General features: G+C 43.7%; 2 protein-coding genes across 3 annotated transcripts in view; one reads left to right on the forward strand and one right to left on the reverse strand.

Annotated features, from left to right (window-relative positions):
* TRMT61A (tRNA methyltransferase 61A) overlaps positions 1 to 13,557 on the forward strand; it is an 85,305-nt gene extending 71,748 nt beyond the window's left edge. The window contains exon 5 of the mRNA XM_085582324.1: positions 494 to 13,557. Within this exon, the coding sequence (XP_085438450.1) occupies positions 494 to 559 (66 nt within the window). The 3' untranslated portion in view covers positions 560 to 13,557. The remainder of the gene's footprint in view (positions 1 to 493) is intronic.
* A 1,628-nt stretch (positions 13,558 to 15,185) lies between these two features.
* BAG5 (BAG cochaperone 5) lies at positions 15,186 to 20,635 on the reverse strand. Of its 2 annotated transcripts, none has more exons than XM_021528893.3 (2): positions 20,507 to 20,635; positions 15,186 to 19,931 (listed from the first exon to the last, which is right to left on the reverse strand). In XM_021528893.3, exon 2 carries the CDS (start codon positions 19,900 to 19,902, stop codon positions 18,550 to 18,552), a length of 1,353 nt encoding a protein of 450 aa, XP_021384568.1. In that variant the 5' UTR covers positions 19,903 to 19,931; positions 20,507 to 20,635; the 3' UTR covers positions 15,186 to 18,549. The 2 variants fall into 2 exon arrangements, with proteins under 2 accessions (XP_021384568.1, XP_085438446.1); XM_085582320.1 differs by lacking the exon at positions 20,507 to 20,635 and adding an exon at positions 20,313 to 20,464.
* Between the last annotated feature and the right edge of the window lie 25 nt (positions 20,636 to 20,660).

The following is a 20,660-nucleotide window of genomic DNA, read 5'->3' on the forward strand; positions in this document are numbered from 1 at the left end:
ACATGCCTGTGTGTCGTCCCACATTACAGTAAACTCACAGAGGTCATTACCATTGAGCAAACACAGTGTTTCAAATCCAGCTGACAAAACAAAGTGTGAGGACCATATAGCACACCCTTTCCTTTTGAAAATCCCCATTAAATGTAGGCACCTTTCTTACTCATCATGCTAGCTTTCCCACAAAACCTTCCTCCAGTCCATAAATCAGAAATTATCCTCTTTTCAGCATCCAACTGCAAAACGTTTTTATTAACTGCATCTGTCAGTGCATTCAGAAGGGCCAAAATGCAGCTTTTGCTGGGCCTGTGTGGACCCTTCTTCTGCTCAGATGGCTTTTGGTTTTGACTGCTTCCCTAAAGTCCCTCTGAGATGGACAAAATACAAATTTCCAAGAGATGCCTTCTCTCCATTCTCTTACATAAAACACTCCCAAGTTTCTCTTCAGGTCAATTTTACATTTGTTATCTAAGTTATTTCTGCTTTGTCATTACAGCCTGTGAACACATGGCCCTCTGAAAACAATTACTTTTGCACAGTGGATCTCTGCTGCATGTTTTGACCAGCTTGGATTGGAAAATTCCTGACCTAACTCCTTTTTCTGCTCGGTTTTCACTATATAGTTGCCTGACTTTACAGCTACTCAGAGTTAACTGCTTGCACTGCAAAGCCCTTCAAGGTCTGAAAACCTCAGCGGTGGCCTGTGGAGAAGCACAGGGACATGCCTGAAAAGACACTCAATGTTCCTTATGGATGAGGGTTGACTCCACAGATTTCAGCCTGATGGTGCAAGGAGTGAGCAAGCACCTCACAGCACGAAACACGTGGCTGGGCACATGCCCAAAGCAGGGAAGACTGGACCTTTCCCCAGTTCTGCTGCCACTGGGGTCCCCCAGGATCAGAGTAGATCTGGGCTGACAACACCCACTCTCTGCCCTCATAACCCTATTTAAATTACTCTCACGATGCCAGATATGATTCACAGACTGTGAAAACCAGAGGGAGTGTTGCAGCACTTTGGTGTGACTCCTGAGTAGCTCCAACCAAAGTCTCTGCCTCTAATCCCAGCAGCAGAGAATTATTCTTGACTTGTGATGTGGACAGGTATCTGCTGGGACTCAAGCTCGTGACATGCTGCCTCACGTAGAGTTACCAATAAGGAAAATAAATGGGCTGTGTGTCATGCCCAGAGTTTCATTAAATGCATATTGAGTAGCCCAGCTTCCCCAGTGAGCAAAAATCTTCAGGAGGTACTGGGACACATCAACCTCCAGCTGATACCTCATGGTCACCACCCTCCCTCACCAAGGTCACCAAAGCATTTGGCAATGCACCAGAGTTTTCTACTGCCTCTGAGAAGAGCGTGACCAGCAGAGGCACCAGCTGACACTTTGTTCTTCTTCAAAAATGTTGAGGTTTTAATAGGGAAAGGAAGGGAGGGGATGAGCCTGTGTGCCCTGGCATTTCTGCTCACATGGACACAGACTGGCTGAGGGCTTGTCTTTGCTCCTCATCAATGCAACGCTGGAAACAAACCTGCCAGCTGAAACACGTGTCCTTCATGCAGCCCACACCAGAACCAGCCCTGCAAGCTCTGACTTTCTCACTGACTTCACTTCTTCCCATGAGCTCACACAAAGAGCCACGAGCCACCTCTGCAATCACAGCCCTGACTTCCACGGAGGAGAAACAGAAATGAGGGAGATGCCTTCAGGAGCTGGTGGTGGCAGAGGCAGCCAGCAGAGGCAATCCTGGCTGCAGGAGTGTTAATGCACCCACAGCACATGTTCATAAACAACTTCTGCAAGCTCTCCCTGCTAATCCTCAGTTCTGGAACATCTGTGGAAGAGCTGATAACCTGTACAAAGTGTACATGGGCTGAGGCATGGACAGTTTGTGCTCCTTCTTTCAAGCATCTCAAGGGCCCCATGGAACCTCCTGGCCACCCCACCACCGAGGCAGGGGTGAGTTCACCCAGTGCCTGGGACTCAGCCCCTCCATTTGGGGCTGCTGGGGCACATGTAATGCCCCATGTTGCTCAAAAGGACTGTGGGAGCAGGTGTTGGAAGGGGCAGAGGCAGGTGGATGAGGGGCCCAGGGTTGCAGTGGGGTGCTGACTTCCTCGTCTGTGAGTCTAATGGGCCTAAATACCTTGATTAAACACTGCTGAAAGGCATCTGTCATATCTGCCACTGATTTGGCTGCTTAATTCAAGACTCCTGAACATTTACAGGGCATTGTCTCAAAACCAGAGGAGACATTACATTTGTTGCTGCAAACATTTTCCTTAGGGGCTTCAGAGACAGAACTCTCTTAGAGTGGAAAACACAGTGCATAAAAAGTGAAGGACATAAGTGTGGACTGCCTCCTAGGAAGCACAGTGCAGAAAATGCCAGCAGTGGGTTCAGGAAAACAAAAATTTATTGGTGCAGCTCAGGGCATGGAGGGAAACTTTTATTTTGTACAGAGCTGGTGTTTCTGAGTCCCTTTCGCATTGCAGAGAACAACAGAAAAGGCCATCTGCAGTGGACAGCACACCCCAGGAGAGATGGGGCCTGGATGTCCCAGGTCACTGGAAGCCCCTGGAACATCCACCACCCTCTTTGGCCTGAAGGGTCATGGAGCCACAGCATGTCAGCTTGCACCCCTCACTTCCTTCCCTTTTGTTGTGGTTTCCTTCTTGGGAAAGAGAGGTGATGGCTGTGCCCTGTCTACAAAAATGCTTTGGGACCCTTGAATGCAGAAGTGCAAAGGGGAAGAGGCAGCTGCTTGGTGCTGTGGCTGCCACTGCTGCTGTCCTCAGGAAGGCAGGTAGGGCCACCAGGCTGAGCCTTGGCTGGCTTGTTAGCAGCTGAATGTGCAAAAAATAATTAAATACATGTAGAGCAGAGTACAGGCACCAAATTCCTTTCCTTTATTTCTCAGAAGTACATAAAAAATGTGAATGTTTTCAGATTTCAGCCACAGGGGGAAGTCCAGGAAGAGCTTGTTTTTTCTTCCTGGCTTTACCTGGTTGCTCATTCTCATCATTGTCCCCTGACATTTGCCACATCTCTTCTTCATATCCATCCCAGCTACACAAAAAATGCTCTGCTCTCTCTCCATTCAGCCAGTCTCCCTTACCTGGAACTCAAAAGCACAAACACTCAGCTGGCTGTGTGACTACAGATGGAACCACAGCATGCACAGAGAAAAGACCCATCACTCAGAGAATTAAAACCCAGGGCAGAAGGACCATGACATCGCAGAAGACACTCCTGGAAACAAGTGAAGCAGTGGTTATCTGCCTTGCCATGCCTGCCCACTTCCAGACTGCTCTGAATATCTCACAGCAGAGCTCCCAGAAGCTCCCTGGCTATGCAGGGAATGTGGATTTCCCTCTTGAGCCTGGAGCCACAACCACCTGGTGCCCGCAGCAGGAGCGTGAGTGCAGCCCTCTCTCCTCGCAGGTGGAGCTAATGTGTGAAATGACCTTCTCCCATCTCCTGTTGTCTGCAGACAGGCCTGTCAGGCCTGGCTGTCACTTGTCCTGCCAAGTCCCTGAGGCAGATCAGTGATGGCAGAGAGATGGAAAACTGTTGCCTCCCTTCGTAGCTTTTATTCAGGGATGTTAAAAAAATTCTACTGCTTACTGGCAAAATCTGTGGAGTTAACTACAGGAGATCAATAACTACCAGATTTTTAATATTGTTTGAGACTACTCAGCACAAGGAGAACAGCTGCTTTTTGCTTCTGAGAAAGGTCTAGAAGGAAAGCATCCCTCAGCTATTCAGCCAGGTGCTTCTCATCAAATAGAAAGTCATTTGCTTCACAAGGAAATACTTCTAAATTTGGATTCACCTCATCAGGAGGGTACCAGGTATGTGCACTCTGTGCTGTGAAGAAGGTCAGAAGAAAAATCCATGCCTCAAGTATTAAATACTGGGCTAGAGAGGTGGACACTGGTGAGGTAAAAAAATTAGGGAATGAATATCAACAAAGGTAGCTGAACATTAAGCAGTGCTGTGTGCTGGTACCAGTGTGACAGCAGTACACCCTCTGTGGTAAGTCCTGTACAAGCCTATTTTTATCCCTCTTCTTTGAGTCAGAAACAGCAAACACAACACTCTGGCGCCGTCTCCAGACAGTAGGGCTGGTTCTTGACAAAACATTCCTGTTAGAGCATCTGCACCTCTCACACCTACCCACTTCTATTCAGCATCTCCAGAGAAAGTGGGCAGTTTTCCAGCCTCCTGCAGAGGAGCAAGAGGACTTTTCTCAGTGCCCTGGGCATTAGCTGTGTGCAGCCAGGTTGGTGTTGCAGAGCCAAGGCTGGGGCTCTCCCAAGGCAGTGGGGATGCAGTGGAGGGCAGGAACATCTCTCTGTGAGTGTTATCTAATATACTTCAGGTGGCCACAGTGACACAGCCTGAACTCACACAGCTGGACCTGAGATCACAGCAGGCAAAGCAGCCGGGAATGAATTAGTGCACAGATAAAGCTCTTTTTGGTGAGACAGGAGAAACCTTTGGAGAAAGTTGTTTATCGAGGAACATGCAGGCTGGTGAAATGTGCCCACATGCCTGAAGACAAAGACCCCAAGGAAATCCTACACAAACTATGCTGGGACAGGCTGCCACATAAACACAAACCAACCCAGGGGAGGATGTGATTTTGAATCTAAAGGACAAAGTCAGCACAAGGACCAACTTGGTTGTCAGCAACTTCTTAGGTGGGACACTGCCAGACTGCAGCTGGCAGGGAGGCTTGAGACCAGGGTGATGGGAGTATTCTGGGAGGAGGCTTGATGAGTTAAAGGAGGGGATGTGAAAGAAGTGATGCTTGCCACAGCCAGGGGCAGCAGGCAGCAATCCCCACAGAGCCAGCCAGGCTGTGCAGGTGTGTGTGTGTTGGCTCTGGTCCTTGGCAGGGCACAGCAGTGCCTGGCTGGTGGCTGAGCTGTGTGCCCCACTCTGGCTGATCTCACAGCGAGCAGCTCTGCAGCTGTTTGCCTGTGATAGAGCCCAGGAGCTGGAAGGGTGCCCGGGGCGTGTCCCACTGCCTATCACACCACCAGGGCCTCCGATTGCCTTCATTTGCTTACCCTGCTATACAAACAAGGTGGACAGCAATTCTTGGAAGTGCTGCCCTTCTCCATATGCTAAGCCAGCAGGAGTGGAAGAATGAAGCCCCGGGGTCAGCACACTGTGATTCACAAGTACACACCAAGCAGAAACTCAGGCTCAAATTTTTGACTGAGACTTCCTATGGCCCATTTCTCTTCTGGCCATGCTTATATTTATTTTTTGTTGTTGTTGTAAGGCAAATCTATCATTTTATCATCAATATAGGGTGTTCTTGGTCAGTAAGAGCTGGTTTAGGTTGGGTCTTCAGTTCCTATTGACCCTGAGGTAAAAGCTCACAGTCCCAGGCAGTGTTTGTTCTGCTAAGCAGGTCATAATGCTGTTACCATCTGGCCTTTCATGCTTTCATGCCATCTCCTGTGCATGGGTTTGCACATTCAAATGACTTTGCTGGCTGAAGTAACAGAGTTTGCATTTATAAGCCAGAAACAACAGAGAGACAAAAAAAAAAAAAAAAAAAAAAAAAAAAAAAAAAAAAAGCTAGCTAAGCACAAGTATAATGATATTTTCTGAAAGGAGTTCTATTAACCTAAACCTCCTTCTGCTCACTGAGTTGCTTAGTGCTTCTTCTAATATTTACATTTCTGAAGGGCTTTTAAAAAAATCTCTCATGACAGCATTTATGTTGTTGAGTTGTATTTAAGAAATATACTCAGTCTGAAAAATGCAGACACATGCATCTTCTTCCACTTTCCTGTTTCTATTTCGGAAAAATCTTGACTGGGCACATGATGAGACCAGATGCAGTGCCCTGTCTGAGCCATTTATCAGACCCCTCACAGCCTCACCCCTTCAGGAATTTAGCACCAGTAGCTGAAGACATATCTGCACCCTCTAAACATCTGCCAGTGCTTTCTTGGCACTGTGAGCAGACAGGTTCTCCTCTCCCTCTGCACAGGCCAGGCCACTTGAAGTGAGGAGAGGCTGAGGATTTTGCAAGACTGCATTCCAGATAACTTTGGAGAACCATGTGTTTAGGGATGAAAGTCAGGGTTCTTTAGACAAGTGAAGGAGCTGAATTGTATTCCCTACAAATCCACATGCAATAATCTCTCTGACATCCTACACTGCTAAAATTCCAGGTTTGTTTTATTTCTTCTACTAGTTGTTTTGCAAAAAAGTAAAGCCAACAAAGCAATAAAAGCTCTGCTGCTTTCAGTTAGAAAAGTGACAAGTCAGGTTAGCAATAAAAGCCCTGATGAAAGCTGAGGATCTGCTTTTCCTGTTCTGCACCCTGTGACAGTACAGCACCCGGTAAGTACTGCAGCTTATTTTGAGAAGTGCGTCATGCACTCCAGTTATAGAGAGAAAACATCAGATTAGGTTGTGCCCTGTTTCTTTCAAGACTCTCATGAGATTTAGGGGACCAGGTACAGGACCATGTCATTAAAAAATGGGTAAGCAGAGAAGAAATGGAATTTCTCACAGCCTGCAAGGCTGCAGCCATGCACAGCAGAGAGCAAGGATCTGGAGCAATGCACAGAAATAGAAAGCTGGTGCTGTGCCTCCCCCTTCCTTCCCATACAAAACCTATTTCCACCAAACTGCAGTGCCACCTCGACCGAGGGACCATGTGGCTTCAAAGCAGAGCCATCCTGGTGAGATTAAAAGGTCACAGCAAATACCAAATCAGAAGGAAAATCAAGGAGCAGCACAAGACTGCAAGGTGTTGTCAGTGTGGGTTTTCCACCTACATGGAGGAGGAGAGATGAGATCTCCTACAGCAGAGTAATGTGCTGCCTTGAAGAAAAGAACAATGGTCCAGGCAGACAGCAGACACTCCCAACACACCCAGCAGCTCATACAATGCCTGGAAGCATCCAAGTGCCTGTTGCAAAGAAATGAAGTGTTTTAACTCTTTGATGTGAGGGAAGGGCTTGCTTTCATCCATAGTCAGAGGCTTTTGCCTGTACAAACTCTCTGCAGTTTGAGTATCAAAAAGAGCTGGGGTTGACTTTTTAGTCCTGTGTTTCTCCAGGTGGGCTGATGCCCTTTGCATCCACAATGGGAGGAGGGAAGGAGCTTCTTCCTATGAGATGACTTCATGTGAGGGAGAGTCTGGGATTAAGCTGAAGCTGGCAATCACAAGTGGGAATTGCAGTGCAGGTGTTTGAGCAGGAAGGTGAGAATCTCCTGGAAAGGCCTTGGAGAGACCAAAGTTGACATCCCAATACTTACATTCAAAACCATATTGAAAAAAGGTTTGGTGGTCTGTGAACCACTTGACCCCCGGGAAGGGGTTGCTCTGCTGTCAGTTGTGGTGGTTTATCTCTGCAATGGTGGCTTATCTTTGCCATGCCTCTATGCAGACACAGCCAGGGTTGGAGCTGGGGCAGGACACTGAAGTCAGGCTGGAAACTCCAGTTCAGCCATGGCTTCAGACTGAGGCAGGTACTGAAGTCATGCACAGACATCTACCCTCCTCCCCAGGGTCACCAGTCTAATTCCTCACTGTGCTGGATATTGAACAAATAGAAAGATCTCATCACTAACCCAGGAACCAGCAACTCAAGGGTCAGATATCAACAGACTTTCCTATTCCTGTAGTAATGATTGCCACCCACATTTATCTTCTTCCTTTTAAATATTGTTTCCTTCCAAGCTATAACAGAGATCTGAAATACAGAGTACACAGAGAAAGCTTCTCCTTAAAACACAGCCTGGCAATCACTAATGCAAGTGATACAATGCCCTGTCTGCCATAATCCAGGCTATGTGGAAGAGAATGTGTCCATTGCCAAAGAGCTACACAAGCCTATAAAACCCCGGAGAGAGTGCTCTGGATTGCAGGAGCAGACAAGCATGCCAGAAAGCAGAAGGCACTCCTATTTTCAGCAGCTGAACATGTAACACTAAGGAAGGGTGTGGGAATAAGGAGAAGGCTTAGCAAAATGAAGTTTCTAGTCACTATGGACATCTTTTTAAGTGCCCTATTAGACCTCTCTGAGCAGTCCTTTTTCTTCAAAAGGTGTTTGTGGACTGTCTCTGAATAAGGCCTCATTTGGAGGTTTCAGGTCAAAAAGCTGAAATGTGCCCAGCACAGCTGTCACCTTTGCTATGGGCAGGCCAGGGGCAGGAACCAGTGCCAGGAGTGCTGCACATGATGGGTGAGATCAGACAGGCCCGGGCTCATGCAGGATCCTGTGCTGAATGTGAGTCAACTCCGTGACGCTCTTGCAAAGAAGGGGTTCTTGGCTGTATTTGTAGGACTGTAATAGCTAAAATATGAAAGGCAATTATGCCATGCTACTAATTGTCAATGACTCCCCAGGTGAAGTCCTGTGTCCATTTTTGGGAATAGTACTTCAAGAAATAGTGAGCATATATGGGAGAGACACCTCAGCAATAGAAATGTAAATAATGTGGAGTTATTCTGTGATGGAATACTGGAGCTTTTTGGTTGCTTAGTCTATTAAAGCAATTGCTAAAAGGAGAACTGAGGAAACAGCTATTTTCTGTGAATAATAAAGGATTAGTTATTTATTACTAACCATTACTTACTCTCCAGACTCATGAAGATAGAGTAAGAAGAAAAAAAATCAGCACTATTTAAATCTTTAGATGAAGAGTCAAGCTGTTAGGAAAAAACTTGCTAATTATAGAACAGGCTGCCAGCAGAGTATGTGGATTCTCTGAGAAGGTTACACAGATACTGGTCACTCATGATCTGTTAATATAAATCCTCTCTTAAAGCAAATGTTTTCATTAAATGCTCACCTTACATCCCTCCCCGGTTACTAATTCTTTTGTGGTCTAAGTCACTAATTTTGTGATTTAATGTCTGCCAGATTTCTGCTTCCCAGGTTCCTATGAAAAAAAATGCCTTCATTTGGTGGCTGTGGGCTCCTGAAAAGTGTACTCCCACACAGACAGTGAAGGCATGTTAGAGATGATCATCTAAATTTTAACACCCTGCATACTGGGTATGGTGCAGCCTCTCCCACCGACTGTCTCCAAAGCCAAATAGGAACAAGGAACAGTAACAGCCTGAGCCTCCCGGAGTGCTCTGAAATCAAACTCACCAATGTCAGTGAAATCTGCTGAGGCGGTGACAAAACCAGTCATGGTATGCTCCGAGTAAGATTTACATTATTTGCAGGAAATTATATAAATGTGGAGCCAGATACTGAATAAGGAGTTTCAAAAGAAATACTGAATAATTTTTAAGGCATTGTTACTTAGTCACATTACCATCATAGGATGGCTTCTTGTCTGTAAGAATTTAATAGAACCTTACAGCTACTCTGCAATTGACACTATTTCCAAAGCAGGATAAACTAAATAGAAATATATTACATGTACCAGCACATCCACAGAAGATTTAAGGCAAATACTCAAGGATGCAAAGCTATCTTTGGGGTAATCAAGTCAATGCAACATCTCATATAGCTTCCTTCAGAAACTGTCTTTTTTTTTTCCCATTTTCAGCCTGGCTTATTTTCATCTATTTGTATCTTTGCCCACACCATCCATTAGCTAAAATAATTGTTCTTTTATCTTTGATAGTTGACCTATTTAGAGAGAGCAATCTTACTTTTTTCCCCCAGTTTTCATTTTTCAGGGCTACAAAACCCAGCTCTTTTACTGCCTTCCACTAAAGCAGCTGTTCACTCTTCTGGTCTGTGTGCATCTCTTGTGGTCATTAATCTTCCCTAGGTGGGTATGACCAAAAGTGTTTATGGTATCTCAAAGGGGGTTCTTTACCCCACTGTGCAACCCACATTATAGTAATGTTTCCCTTTCTGTAATGGAGATATTGTCTCTGGTGCATTCTAACAGCATCTCCATCCCCTTTATGTCCATACCACAGGGACAGATAGAAATACTTCAGAAAGCTCTCTGTGAGGTAGTGTCAAAACTGAAATGGGGACCACTCAAATTTTCACATGAAGCTTTGTACAGCTTCAGTGAGTCAAGATCAATTGGCCTTGCATGAAACACAAATATTGCATGTGCTCGTCCTCAGCCATACAGCATCATCCTATAAATCATCATTCCATATAGCATCATCCCATAGTAAGGAAGTCAGAACGCAATTGCATCATGAACTTTGGATGTACAGGTGTGTGGCTAAATTTGTATCATGTGTTCACAAACTGCACACTTGCTGAAGGTCCAGACCTTTTCCAGGCTCAGGTCCTTGAGGTATTCAGCAGCTGACTTTGCTCTTTGGATTTATAGGTATGTGTCCTTATGACCTGAGACCAACACCAAATTTCCTATGGTTTAACCTTATCCTGTGGTCCCCTAACTGCTTAGCAGAGTCTGTATAAAACATTGGCACCTTGACTGTTCTTCTTAATTATTTGGACCTGGGGGGCCTTGACCCCAACCCTCTGGCTGTTCCTGGCCTACCCTCAGACCTGCTTTAGCATTGCCTGGGGATCTGGACTCCTGGCAGAGCCTGGATTTTGTCTCAGAACCTGCCCTGCCCTGCTGTCATGCTGCGTCCTGAAGCCCCATGCCATTCTCCATTTTGTCTCCTACCTTCCATCAGCTGAGTATATCAGCAATATTAATATTTTCAGTCACCTTGTTGGCTGTTCTTCTACCTCCTCATGGTTTCTCATTTGTTGCTGCAGCCTCTCTTTCTGTACAGGGAATGAATCTTGTAAAAGTCCTCCCAGCTGCCTTGTATCTCAAACAGCTTCTTCTCAACTACCAGGACCTGGGTCCCAGAGATCCAAATAACACAGTAACTCATGTGGAGAACATGTATTTTTTCAGCATCTCCAGGTCTGACCAAGTGAGGAAAACTAATCTTTTCCAAAGAAATGCACCCTAAATGTCAGCTGTGAGGTTTGCACCAGGACAGAGAAATAACTCAGCCATCAGTGAAGTGGTGGCAACAATGCCCACAAAATAATTAATAACTTGGGAAGAAACTCGTGCTTGGGAAGAACAAGATGGACCAGATATGATGAAATTTGCCACAAAACTGAATTAATGGTTATAAATGAAAAGACAGAGACAAATACAGCAGAAACACAATAGCTCTGTGGAAACAAAGGAGACAATAAATTTGCTTCTGCTTTGAAAATAGGGATGCTGAGAAATGTTCCAAAACACTGAGTTGAAATGAGGCTATTCTGAGGCTTTCTGAAGAAGCATGTCAGTAATCTTTCCATCTAGTATTCTGCAGAACCTTAGTGATCCCTGGCACTTTTAGAAGCTCCCAAAAGGCAACAGTGGCCAGCAGATTTTAATTAGCCATAAATATTTTCAGAGTTTATAACTTAAAGAAGGTTGAAAACCACAGTGCACAACTCATATGGAATGTCCACTTGTGTATATATGCGCAGTAAGATGTTTTTGAGTTTATTAGATATTTTTTCTTAAGTCTTTAGTACTGTTAATAATGAAAATTTGACATATGTATACATGACAGCAATGTAAATCATTCTTCTACACTACGGCCACACTTATTAAGCAGTCTCCTGTTTTAACTGATGATTTCAAAGACCTTTGCCATGAATTGGAGTGGACTCTCCCCAAAGAATCTTTTAATCTATTTAATCTATCGCACTTGCCTAAGTAAACTCATACTTCCAGTTGAGTGAAATGGTCAGTGAGAGGGTCTGATATACTGATATAAAAACCACTCACACATAGTTCATTCAAACAACAATACACCTACTGTTGATGCAAAACCACTCCAACTTAGCAGAGGTTGAAAATGTTTCTAATCCTTTTCTTCATTCAAAACTATCAATTGCTAGAATATTCAAATGGCAAAGCAAGCTGGGCATGAAGACAATGCCACGAAGAAAGCACTGAAAATAGGCAATTCAGTTTTACAATTGCAGTGCTACAGAACTAATAATACTTTTCTATTTCCTCTGAAACAATACATCTAACAGTGTACATGTATGCACTCCAAGTTGGAAGTTTTTGTCAGAACTGGAAAAACTCATGAAAAAATTGCAAAGTGCTACTTATAATTTGTTTTGGATTCAGAGAATAGGGTTTTTCAAAGGAACTCAGCCTGTTTGGGTGTATTTGCTTGGTAGCCAAGCAAATCCAGAGCTGAGAGGCAATTCAGCTGTGGCCTATAAATATATTGCAGACTACACACTAGGGGAGATGAAAAGCTTCTTATGAATATGTTTATGCTGGAAATTAGAAGGTTACTCAGTCCTCACAGCAATGATGCTTTGGAACAGCCTTTCACTGGAGAAATGAGGCAGAACCATTTTAAGTGGCTTCTTGATTAGCTGCAGGGATGATCCTGTGGTTGTCTGTGACAAGAAATGACAGTGTTTAGTTCTGTGGATGGGCTCCTTTTCAAAACATGCCCTTACTTGTCATGGTGGGAACTTTGGATGCTGAATCTTTTGGAAAATCTGGGTTTTACTGCATGTCTGAAAGTGAGCAGAGGCCATTCATAAATATCCATTGACAATGGAGCTCTTCAAACTTCCTTTTCATGTGGTATTGAGGCATCTGGAAGGTAAGAGACACTTGATCACAGGCTCCAGGTTGAATTGAATAAAACGTTATGAAAAATTTTCTTTAAAAACCTAATAAATTCAGCATAAACACACAAAAGATATCTTACTCAGACTTGCTAGCAGGTATTACACAACCCCTTCCAATTACTAGTTTATTAGAGGGTATAACCCTCATGCTGCACACTGCCTTATGCAAGCCATGCTGATATTCTATGTGCTAGGAGCTGCCAGGACCACACATTTCAGAGAGAATGAAGGTAATTATGGTATCCCTGGAATGGGTGCACCCTCTTGCCCAAGGGCACTCCAAGGCTAACCCCCATCAGCTACATCGTGCCCAGGAGGAGCACTTAGGGTTGACAGGAACTGCAGGGTGTAGACAAGGTACAACTGCACCAAGCCAAAAGGGAGCTTTGCTTTGCTTGCTTTTCTTGTCATTAAAGTAAATTGGTCAAACTCGACAACTACCCTAACTCTTCATTCTGTTTTCCTCCAGCCTTTCTTGTCTCTCTGCTTCTTTGGTTTGGACTCTTGGTGGCCACGATTACAGATTGGTTTGGCATACGTGTTCTGGACCTTACTAAGGATGTTGCACTGCATCATGGTGTTTCCTCCCTCATGAGATGCTTTTGATTAGCTGCCTGAAATACAGGTTTCACAGGGAACTCCTGTGGCACAGAAGTTTGTCTGGCAAAACTAATTGAGGAGAAATGGCCCAATTAAGAAACTCATTGTACTTTTCCATTTCTAATGGCAAACTCTGCAACAATGTATGTCCTGTAGGAAGAGTTTGCAGACTTAGAAAAGGTCCTCATTATTTTTTGAGCTGTCAAGCAGTGCAACTCATGCAATCACCTGTGTTTGGCAGTCCCCAGAACCAAACGCTGTGTAGAGAAAGGACAAGTGTTGTGCAAAGCCTTCAGCAAAAGCACAGCTCATTCTCAGCTTCTTCAGTTAATGACCAGCTTTTAGCTGACATGTGCATGCCTACCCATATAACTGAAAGCATTGTGGACATCACTGTTCCATGTAGCACATCAGAATGATACCCAGGTCAGCCCCACCACAGCTCAGCAAAAGCTTTAAACATCATTTCTCAGTTTAATCTAAAAAAAAAAGCCAAAGAGTGTTTCAGGGAATATTCCCCTAAGAATCCACTTCTCAATGAAAGCTCATCAACAGCAGAAGAACAGACACAGAGCTCACTCAAAACATCAGATCTGAAAAACATTTGGTCATGTCTCTGCTAGCAGTTTCCTCTAGCAGGAATGTTTTCCTGGATCCTGCCATTTAAATGTCTCCTGCTGGCAGCCAGCTTGTGTTGATGAAGGCCCCCAGGCCTTCAATCCATGAGCTCAGTACTAACGTCCTTTCACTCCTTAAATTCTCAGCTAAAGAATTCTCCAAAGGAGAGGATACATCTAAAATAAATATAATAGTATACAAATAAAATAATATAATGAAATATGGTGGTTTTCCAGTTGAACCATTTCAGGCACTAAAACACACACAAAAAATATTCTTATAAGGTGAATTCTCTTTGACAAGTAAACAGGCAATCAAGACAAACTGGTCAGCAGCTGGCTGAGCAACATCTAGAGCCATGGCCCAGAGGATTTACTGGTCTTTGAAGAATATATTTCGTTCAAATAAGGTCTGTTGTTAAAAGGGAAAGAAGATACAGTGAAGTTGTTACTCATGGGAACATTCAACCTTTATAAACCCTGCTCTTATGCAGTATTTTCTGAGTAGGGCTTTTCCAGAGCCTGTGTAGTAGTTTGACATGATTGTACTTTGTACAAAGATACAAAACTAGACCTTGGCAGTCTTTTCCAACCTTACCGATTCTATAAGGATTCTATGATCACTTGTGACATGATCAGTGCAGTTGAAAGCTACTGCTTTATTTTCCATACATGATTCATTTGTATTGCCTTCATCACATCCCATTAATGAAGCAGAAAATTCCTACTTCTTTGTAGGAGTCGACAGTTGACATCTTTCCTTCTTCCTCCTTCAGTTATTTAACTATGCAAGTTGATCTAATGACTTGCTGCTACCAAAATTCTTACCATTTGCTCCCTAGCCCATGGCTGCAGCACCCACCCCTTCATTTCACAGTAGCTCTGGCCCACATGCATTTCTAAAAGCCAGTTTGGCTCATTAAACCCCCTCCTCCATTTTTGTTGTTTTGTTTTCACCAATTTTATTGGATTAAATCAGCTCACTGGAGTTGGCCAAGCAGCAGGAACTGCACAAAGCTGACAGAACGAGAATTCCCAATTTCCATCAGCAGCGAGCTGGTAACATGGCTCACTGCATCTCCAAAAGACACAGGGAGCCAACAGAGCAATCAGGGAACCTGCCTCATGTGCACAGCCTAAAACCAGACCAGCTGAGCTCCTGCTAAAGGCTCTGGGATCCGCACTGGCTCTGCGGGAAGAGACTCACGGCATCAGCTCCGCCAGCTCATCTACTCAGGCAGCATCCTCCGACAGCAGAGCGGCAGGATCTGAGCACTGCCACCGGCACTGCTGCACTGATCACCCCAGCGCAACCCTGGAGGCTGCAAAGCTGCTGCTGAGGAATGCAGAGAAAACCAACAGGCACCAGATTTAGCAAGTAGGAGTGGTATCCACACAAAGAACTTTATTTTAATCAACACAGCAGTGAAAAAGCAAACTTTTAAAGGAGGGGAAAAAAAGAGCTTTATGTTTGTATGTTTAATAAAAACACTTTCTCTAAGACAAAAATAACTTACATTCTGATAACTCACATTCAAAAATAATTAGAGAAAGGCATCAGGGCGTAACATTCAAATTAATACCTAATAAAAGCAGTAATGTATTTGTATTAATAATCAAGAATTTTAACACTGCAATATTTAATCTTGGATCTGTGAACACAAATGTCAACTCCTACACAGCAATAACTGAAGACAGGTACACCATTAGGAGCACAGACACTGACTTCTGTTAAGTTTAAAAGGTAAGAATTGTACTTAACAAAAATCTTCTCCAAAGATTTGGATTTCTGTGATATAGAAATCCAGAAAAATCACAGAAAAACCACTCTGTGTGGCAAACAACAAAAAATAAATACTGAAGTAACTAAAGAAAACTAGTTTAAAAAGAAAATTGGTTAACAAATAGGAATCACGATGCAGGATTACCTCTCCCCCTGAATATCCACTTGATTATTTTGCTCTAAGATACATAACACAGCACACAGAAAAGTTATTCCATTTTAGCATAGTACTAAAATGCAGGTTTCTGCCATTTGGTCCATTTACATTTTGTTGATTATTTTAGCCTGCTGTATTGGAAAGAAAAGTTGTGTGTCTCTCAATCTTTGGATACAAAAAGCAGAGAAATTACATTCTTCAGCATAAAAGCAAATTTTGAGAAACCTGTGCATTTCTCTTTGTTTTTGGGGTTTTTTTCTTTTGCTTTTTTTTTTGGTTAAGCACATAAATGTTATTACTTTCATTCATGCAAAAACTGTGAATTAATCCCATTCCATATGAGGATTTTACCATAACATTGAAATAGTCAATTTATCAGAGTACCGAACAAAGGAAAAAGGTTTAATCCACATAATATCTTGCTACTGGACTCTACTCAGTCAAATTACCTTTACACATTTGCATTCTTAGAGATGCAGGCATAACAATTAATTCAGGAAAACTAAAGGACACATTTAAAATAGAATAGATCCGATAATTATACTTACTCATTTTTACATAAGAGGCTCAAACACTTATAAAACTACACATATCTGCCAGAGAACACAGACACCAAATTGTTTAAACAAACTACAAGTAACCACTGCAGACCCGACAGTAATACTAAAGAAAATTATTAATATCATTACAATATCAAATCCTTATCTTTCCTAAAAATCTAAGTGCAAATCACAAGTTGCAATTCAAACATGTAGAGAGCTTGAAATGCATAAAATAATTCAGGTGTATAACACTATTAATATTCTGTGTTAGCCACATAATATTCAAACAGAGATTGAAATTTTAATTAGGGATTTTTTTTTAGTGAAGGAGAGTTAAATTCAATGGGGTTATGTCTCTGAGGGAGCAGGAAGAATCCTCCAACAAACACTCTGTCATTGCCAAATTGTGCCTTAGGCAGTGTACTCAATTACGTCGATTTTGGCGAGTAGATTTGCAAAGCAATCATCTGCACAATCACAAACAAAATCTATTCACACTCTGAAGGTATGCAGCCTTCAATCAACATCTCATAGTATGTTATGAACAAACACATTATTCTTGTAGCAATAGGCACAGAAGACCTGCCCAAAGTCCCCCACCTCCACACTAATGCTTTAGCTTTTAAGCAGAATATGTATTTCCTAAATTTGATACTCATTCTCAGGACTCTATAGGGCAACTGTCACCTATTGTATTATTTTAGCTTGACATATACTACAGCAAAATTAGATATATACCTGAAAAATCCAGTTTGCAAAGATTACAAATGTATCAAGCTGCCAGTAAAGAGTTCCTATATCTACATATGACGGTGCAAGTTAGCAGTGTCATAAAGGCACTTGTCTCTCACAGACAGTACTGTCCTCTCTAATCAGTCAAAAATAGATCTTAAAAATATTTATTGTAACATCTGAAACGGTTTTTACTCCTTAAAGTGGTGCAAATCACCATCTATAGAACACTAATTCATTAGTTCATCCTGAAAGAGCTGAGTGCAAATTATCCACAACTGAATATATCTTTATATATATCTATATTCTTTATATATATCTATATATACTCAAATCATTTTAATGCCATGCTCTCAAAAAATGCCAAAAAACATGCTATAGTAGAAATGTGATTGGCACTAGCAGCCACAAATAAAAAGGTAGGTGCATACAACAGTACAAGCAAGCTTATTCTAAAACAAGTGAATGAGTTGCAAAGAGAGACATTTGCCACCAATCTTTCCAAGACATGCTTGAAGCCACACCTGACCATGTAGCACACACTTATATCATTAGGGACATCTTTATAGCTGGCTACCTAATTTTACAAAAATAATTCCAAAATGCACATTTCACTTCAAAGTGAAGTCTCTTTTTATGTTTTCGCCAAATGTGAAAACCAGATGCAACAGCAGAGTTTAAAAAGACACCTAATTAGCCTAAATAAAGTTCAGTGCAGTTTTCAAGGGTTTATGGATGGCAGTTTGAAATCCTCAAAATCCCCTTTATGTGTTTGGTATAAACGTACAGATTTTCCTCTCCAAGTCTCAGTACCTTAAAGCAATAACTTGAAAGAATTTCCACCAACAAAAGACCTGGTTTTGCAAATCAAAGGTCTCAGGTATTACAAAAATTGACATAATTGGCTTTGCCTATGTAAATGCTAATTTGCAGCTGGCATTACAGCTCCATTAACTGAGATATCTAGATGGCATGATGGATGGGAAAAATCAAGTACAATCCAAAAGCCAGCAGGCTTTTTGTCCTTAGAACTTTATGTCATGACAGCACATTAACAGTACATCCAGACTGCTGTGAAGTTGCTGGATGGAGCCTCATGCCTGAATACTAATTTTCACGTTCACTAATTTTCAAGTCTCCTTAAATAGTTTTGCCAGTACTGTACCGTAAGGAAGTTTCTGTGTCTTTGAAAAGCCTGCATTCACTAAACATTGCACAAGGCAATTGAAATAAAAACAAGAAAGAAAAAGAGAAAAAAGAAGAAGCTATTTGATCAAGTATTAAGCTATTCCTTCAGAGAATTGCACTTTGCTTATATCAGTGACCAGAATTGCTGATGGTGTACTGACAGTTGCCATGGCAAGTGGGTGACTGCGTGGGATAGCAGACATATAGCCAAGTCAACTGCTTATGCAATTTCCATGATTTCAGCAAGCACAGAAGACTTTATTATGTGCTGCCAATGATCTTCATAAAGTGCCAAAGGGAAAAATGTTCTTCTGTATCAGGCCATAGCTGTTTCAGTATTCCCATTCATCTGTTTTCATGTCCAGATAGTAAAGAATATTCTGTGCAAGCTTTACTGCCTGCTTCCTAGCAGCCTTACACCGCTCATCACCTTGCGGATCAACAGCATCCAGGGCTAGAAGTTGTTTTGTAAGAAGTTCTTCCAGTCTCATGTAATTTTTATCTGTTCTGTTTCCATCAAATGAAATCACCTCTTTCTGAATTTGAGACAAGTTTCCAAGTACAGTCCAAACTGCTTTATGAGACTGATGTTCAGCAGCAGTTTGCTCTGGATACATTTGCCTTTTTTCCAATGCTTCCTTCAAATCAATATATGTTATAAGAGTCTGAACTTCAATTACTGCTCTTCTCCTGGCCTCTCTAATACAGGGATTTTTTCCTGGACTCACTTCATCTAGGTGGGCAATTAGTCCCTGCAACTCTGCTTTGGATCCCAGATACAAATCAGAAGCATTCTCTGTTTTTAGAAGTAAGGAATGAACTTCCTTCATCTTCTTACGGATCTCTTCTATTTTTAGAATAGACTGATTTTTTGCCAAATCATAAGCATGACTAGAATCTGCTTCTTCATCCAAGTCCAGGTATTTCTGCAATTTATTGATCTCTTCTACTACTTCCTTTCTGTAGTTTCTTATTTCCGTGCGACCGCAGACATCTAAAGCATCCAAATCAGCAATGAGGCCTGTGAGCACACAGGACAGATGCCTGCAGGTATCATTACTACTCACTCCCATTAGAAGTGCAATGAGAGTTCCTCTGGCTTTGTTCACTTCACACATTACAGAGTTAATTTTGGAGACAGAAGGATGAGCATCATTAGAGAGTGGCAGGGACAGCTGTTGCTTTAGACCACTCTCTATAATCTCCTGAACAGCACATATCTTTGTCAGAGTGCGGTATCTCGCTTTGCGTAGAGAAACTTTGCCTCCAGTTTTCACCTGTGTAAGCCTCAGCACAATGTCCTGAATTCCTTCTTCAAATTCATCACTTATACGGTTTCCTCCTTTGTAAGAAGCCGTGATCTCGCGTTCCACAAGTGACTGTGCCTCCTTGAATAAAGCCTCTATTTCCAGTCTGCGCGGATGGTTTGCATTTTGTTCCAGTTCCTTCAGCAGCCTCTCAGTTTCCTGGGCAGCTCGCTTTCTGGCTTGCTGAATATCCCCCTTCCCTTCGGTGTCTACAGAATCTATTTCAAACAGCTGTTTCGTAAGGCTTCTTTCCAATTTCTTGTAATCTCGGTCGGTGGACAGACCGCTGAAGCCAGCCACTTGCTGTTCAATCTCTTTGACTTCTTTCTGGATTTCTTGTAACCGTTTTATGGATGGGTGTTGGTTACCCATATCCATTCCTCTTCGCTCGTCCAGCTTCAGATGAACTACAAGGAAAACGATAACAAGACTTAAGCGCTACACGAGCACACATCGCAACTTTTACATTCTGAAGCACTTCAGCATTACAGCTATTTTAAGTATCTTCACCAATACAAATAAACCACTTGGCTGATGTTTCACAACCCTTTAATTTTTCCACACCTTTCCAAAGGGGGGACGCTTTAGTTGCCACACGCCCAGCTCTAGGATGTTCACCCCCAGCCTTCCGCCCTGCCTTCCCCACCTGCTCTGCAGCTGCAGCCGCCGCAGATCAAACAGGGCACCCGCAGCCCAGGGGAGAGCCCGCAGCGAGGGGGGGAACAGCGGCCGAACCCGGCCGAACCCGGCCGCCGCACCCGCCGAGCAGCGCTCCTTCCCGCACACACCTTGCTGCCCCTCAGGACTCGCCGCCCCCTCCATGGCCGCAACCTCCCGCCTCCCCCGCGGAGGGGCCCGGCGCACCGCGAAGAGGAAACGACACCGGGCCGCCGCCGAGGCACCTGCGGGAGGCCCGTCCCCACCGGCCCCGCAGCGAACCCGCGCGGCGCCCGCGACCCGCCGCAGCCGCTCCCTCACTCACCCGCCGCCCGGCGAGGCCCCGCTGCCCGGCCCGGCGCTGCGCCACGGGCCGAGCGCCGCGCAGCGCCCGAGCCCCGCCCGGCCCGGCCGCGCACGGGGAGGCGGAGGCCGAGGCGGCTCCGGGCCGGCCCCGACCGAGCCCCGCCCCGCCCGCG

Source organism: Lonchura striata, chromosome 5, assembly GCF_050655825.1.
Source record: "Lonchura striata isolate lonStrDom1 chromosome 5, ASM5065582v1, whole genome shotgun sequence".
Lineage (NCBI taxonomy): Eukaryota > Metazoa > Chordata > Aves > Passeriformes > Estrildidae > Lonchura > Lonchura striata.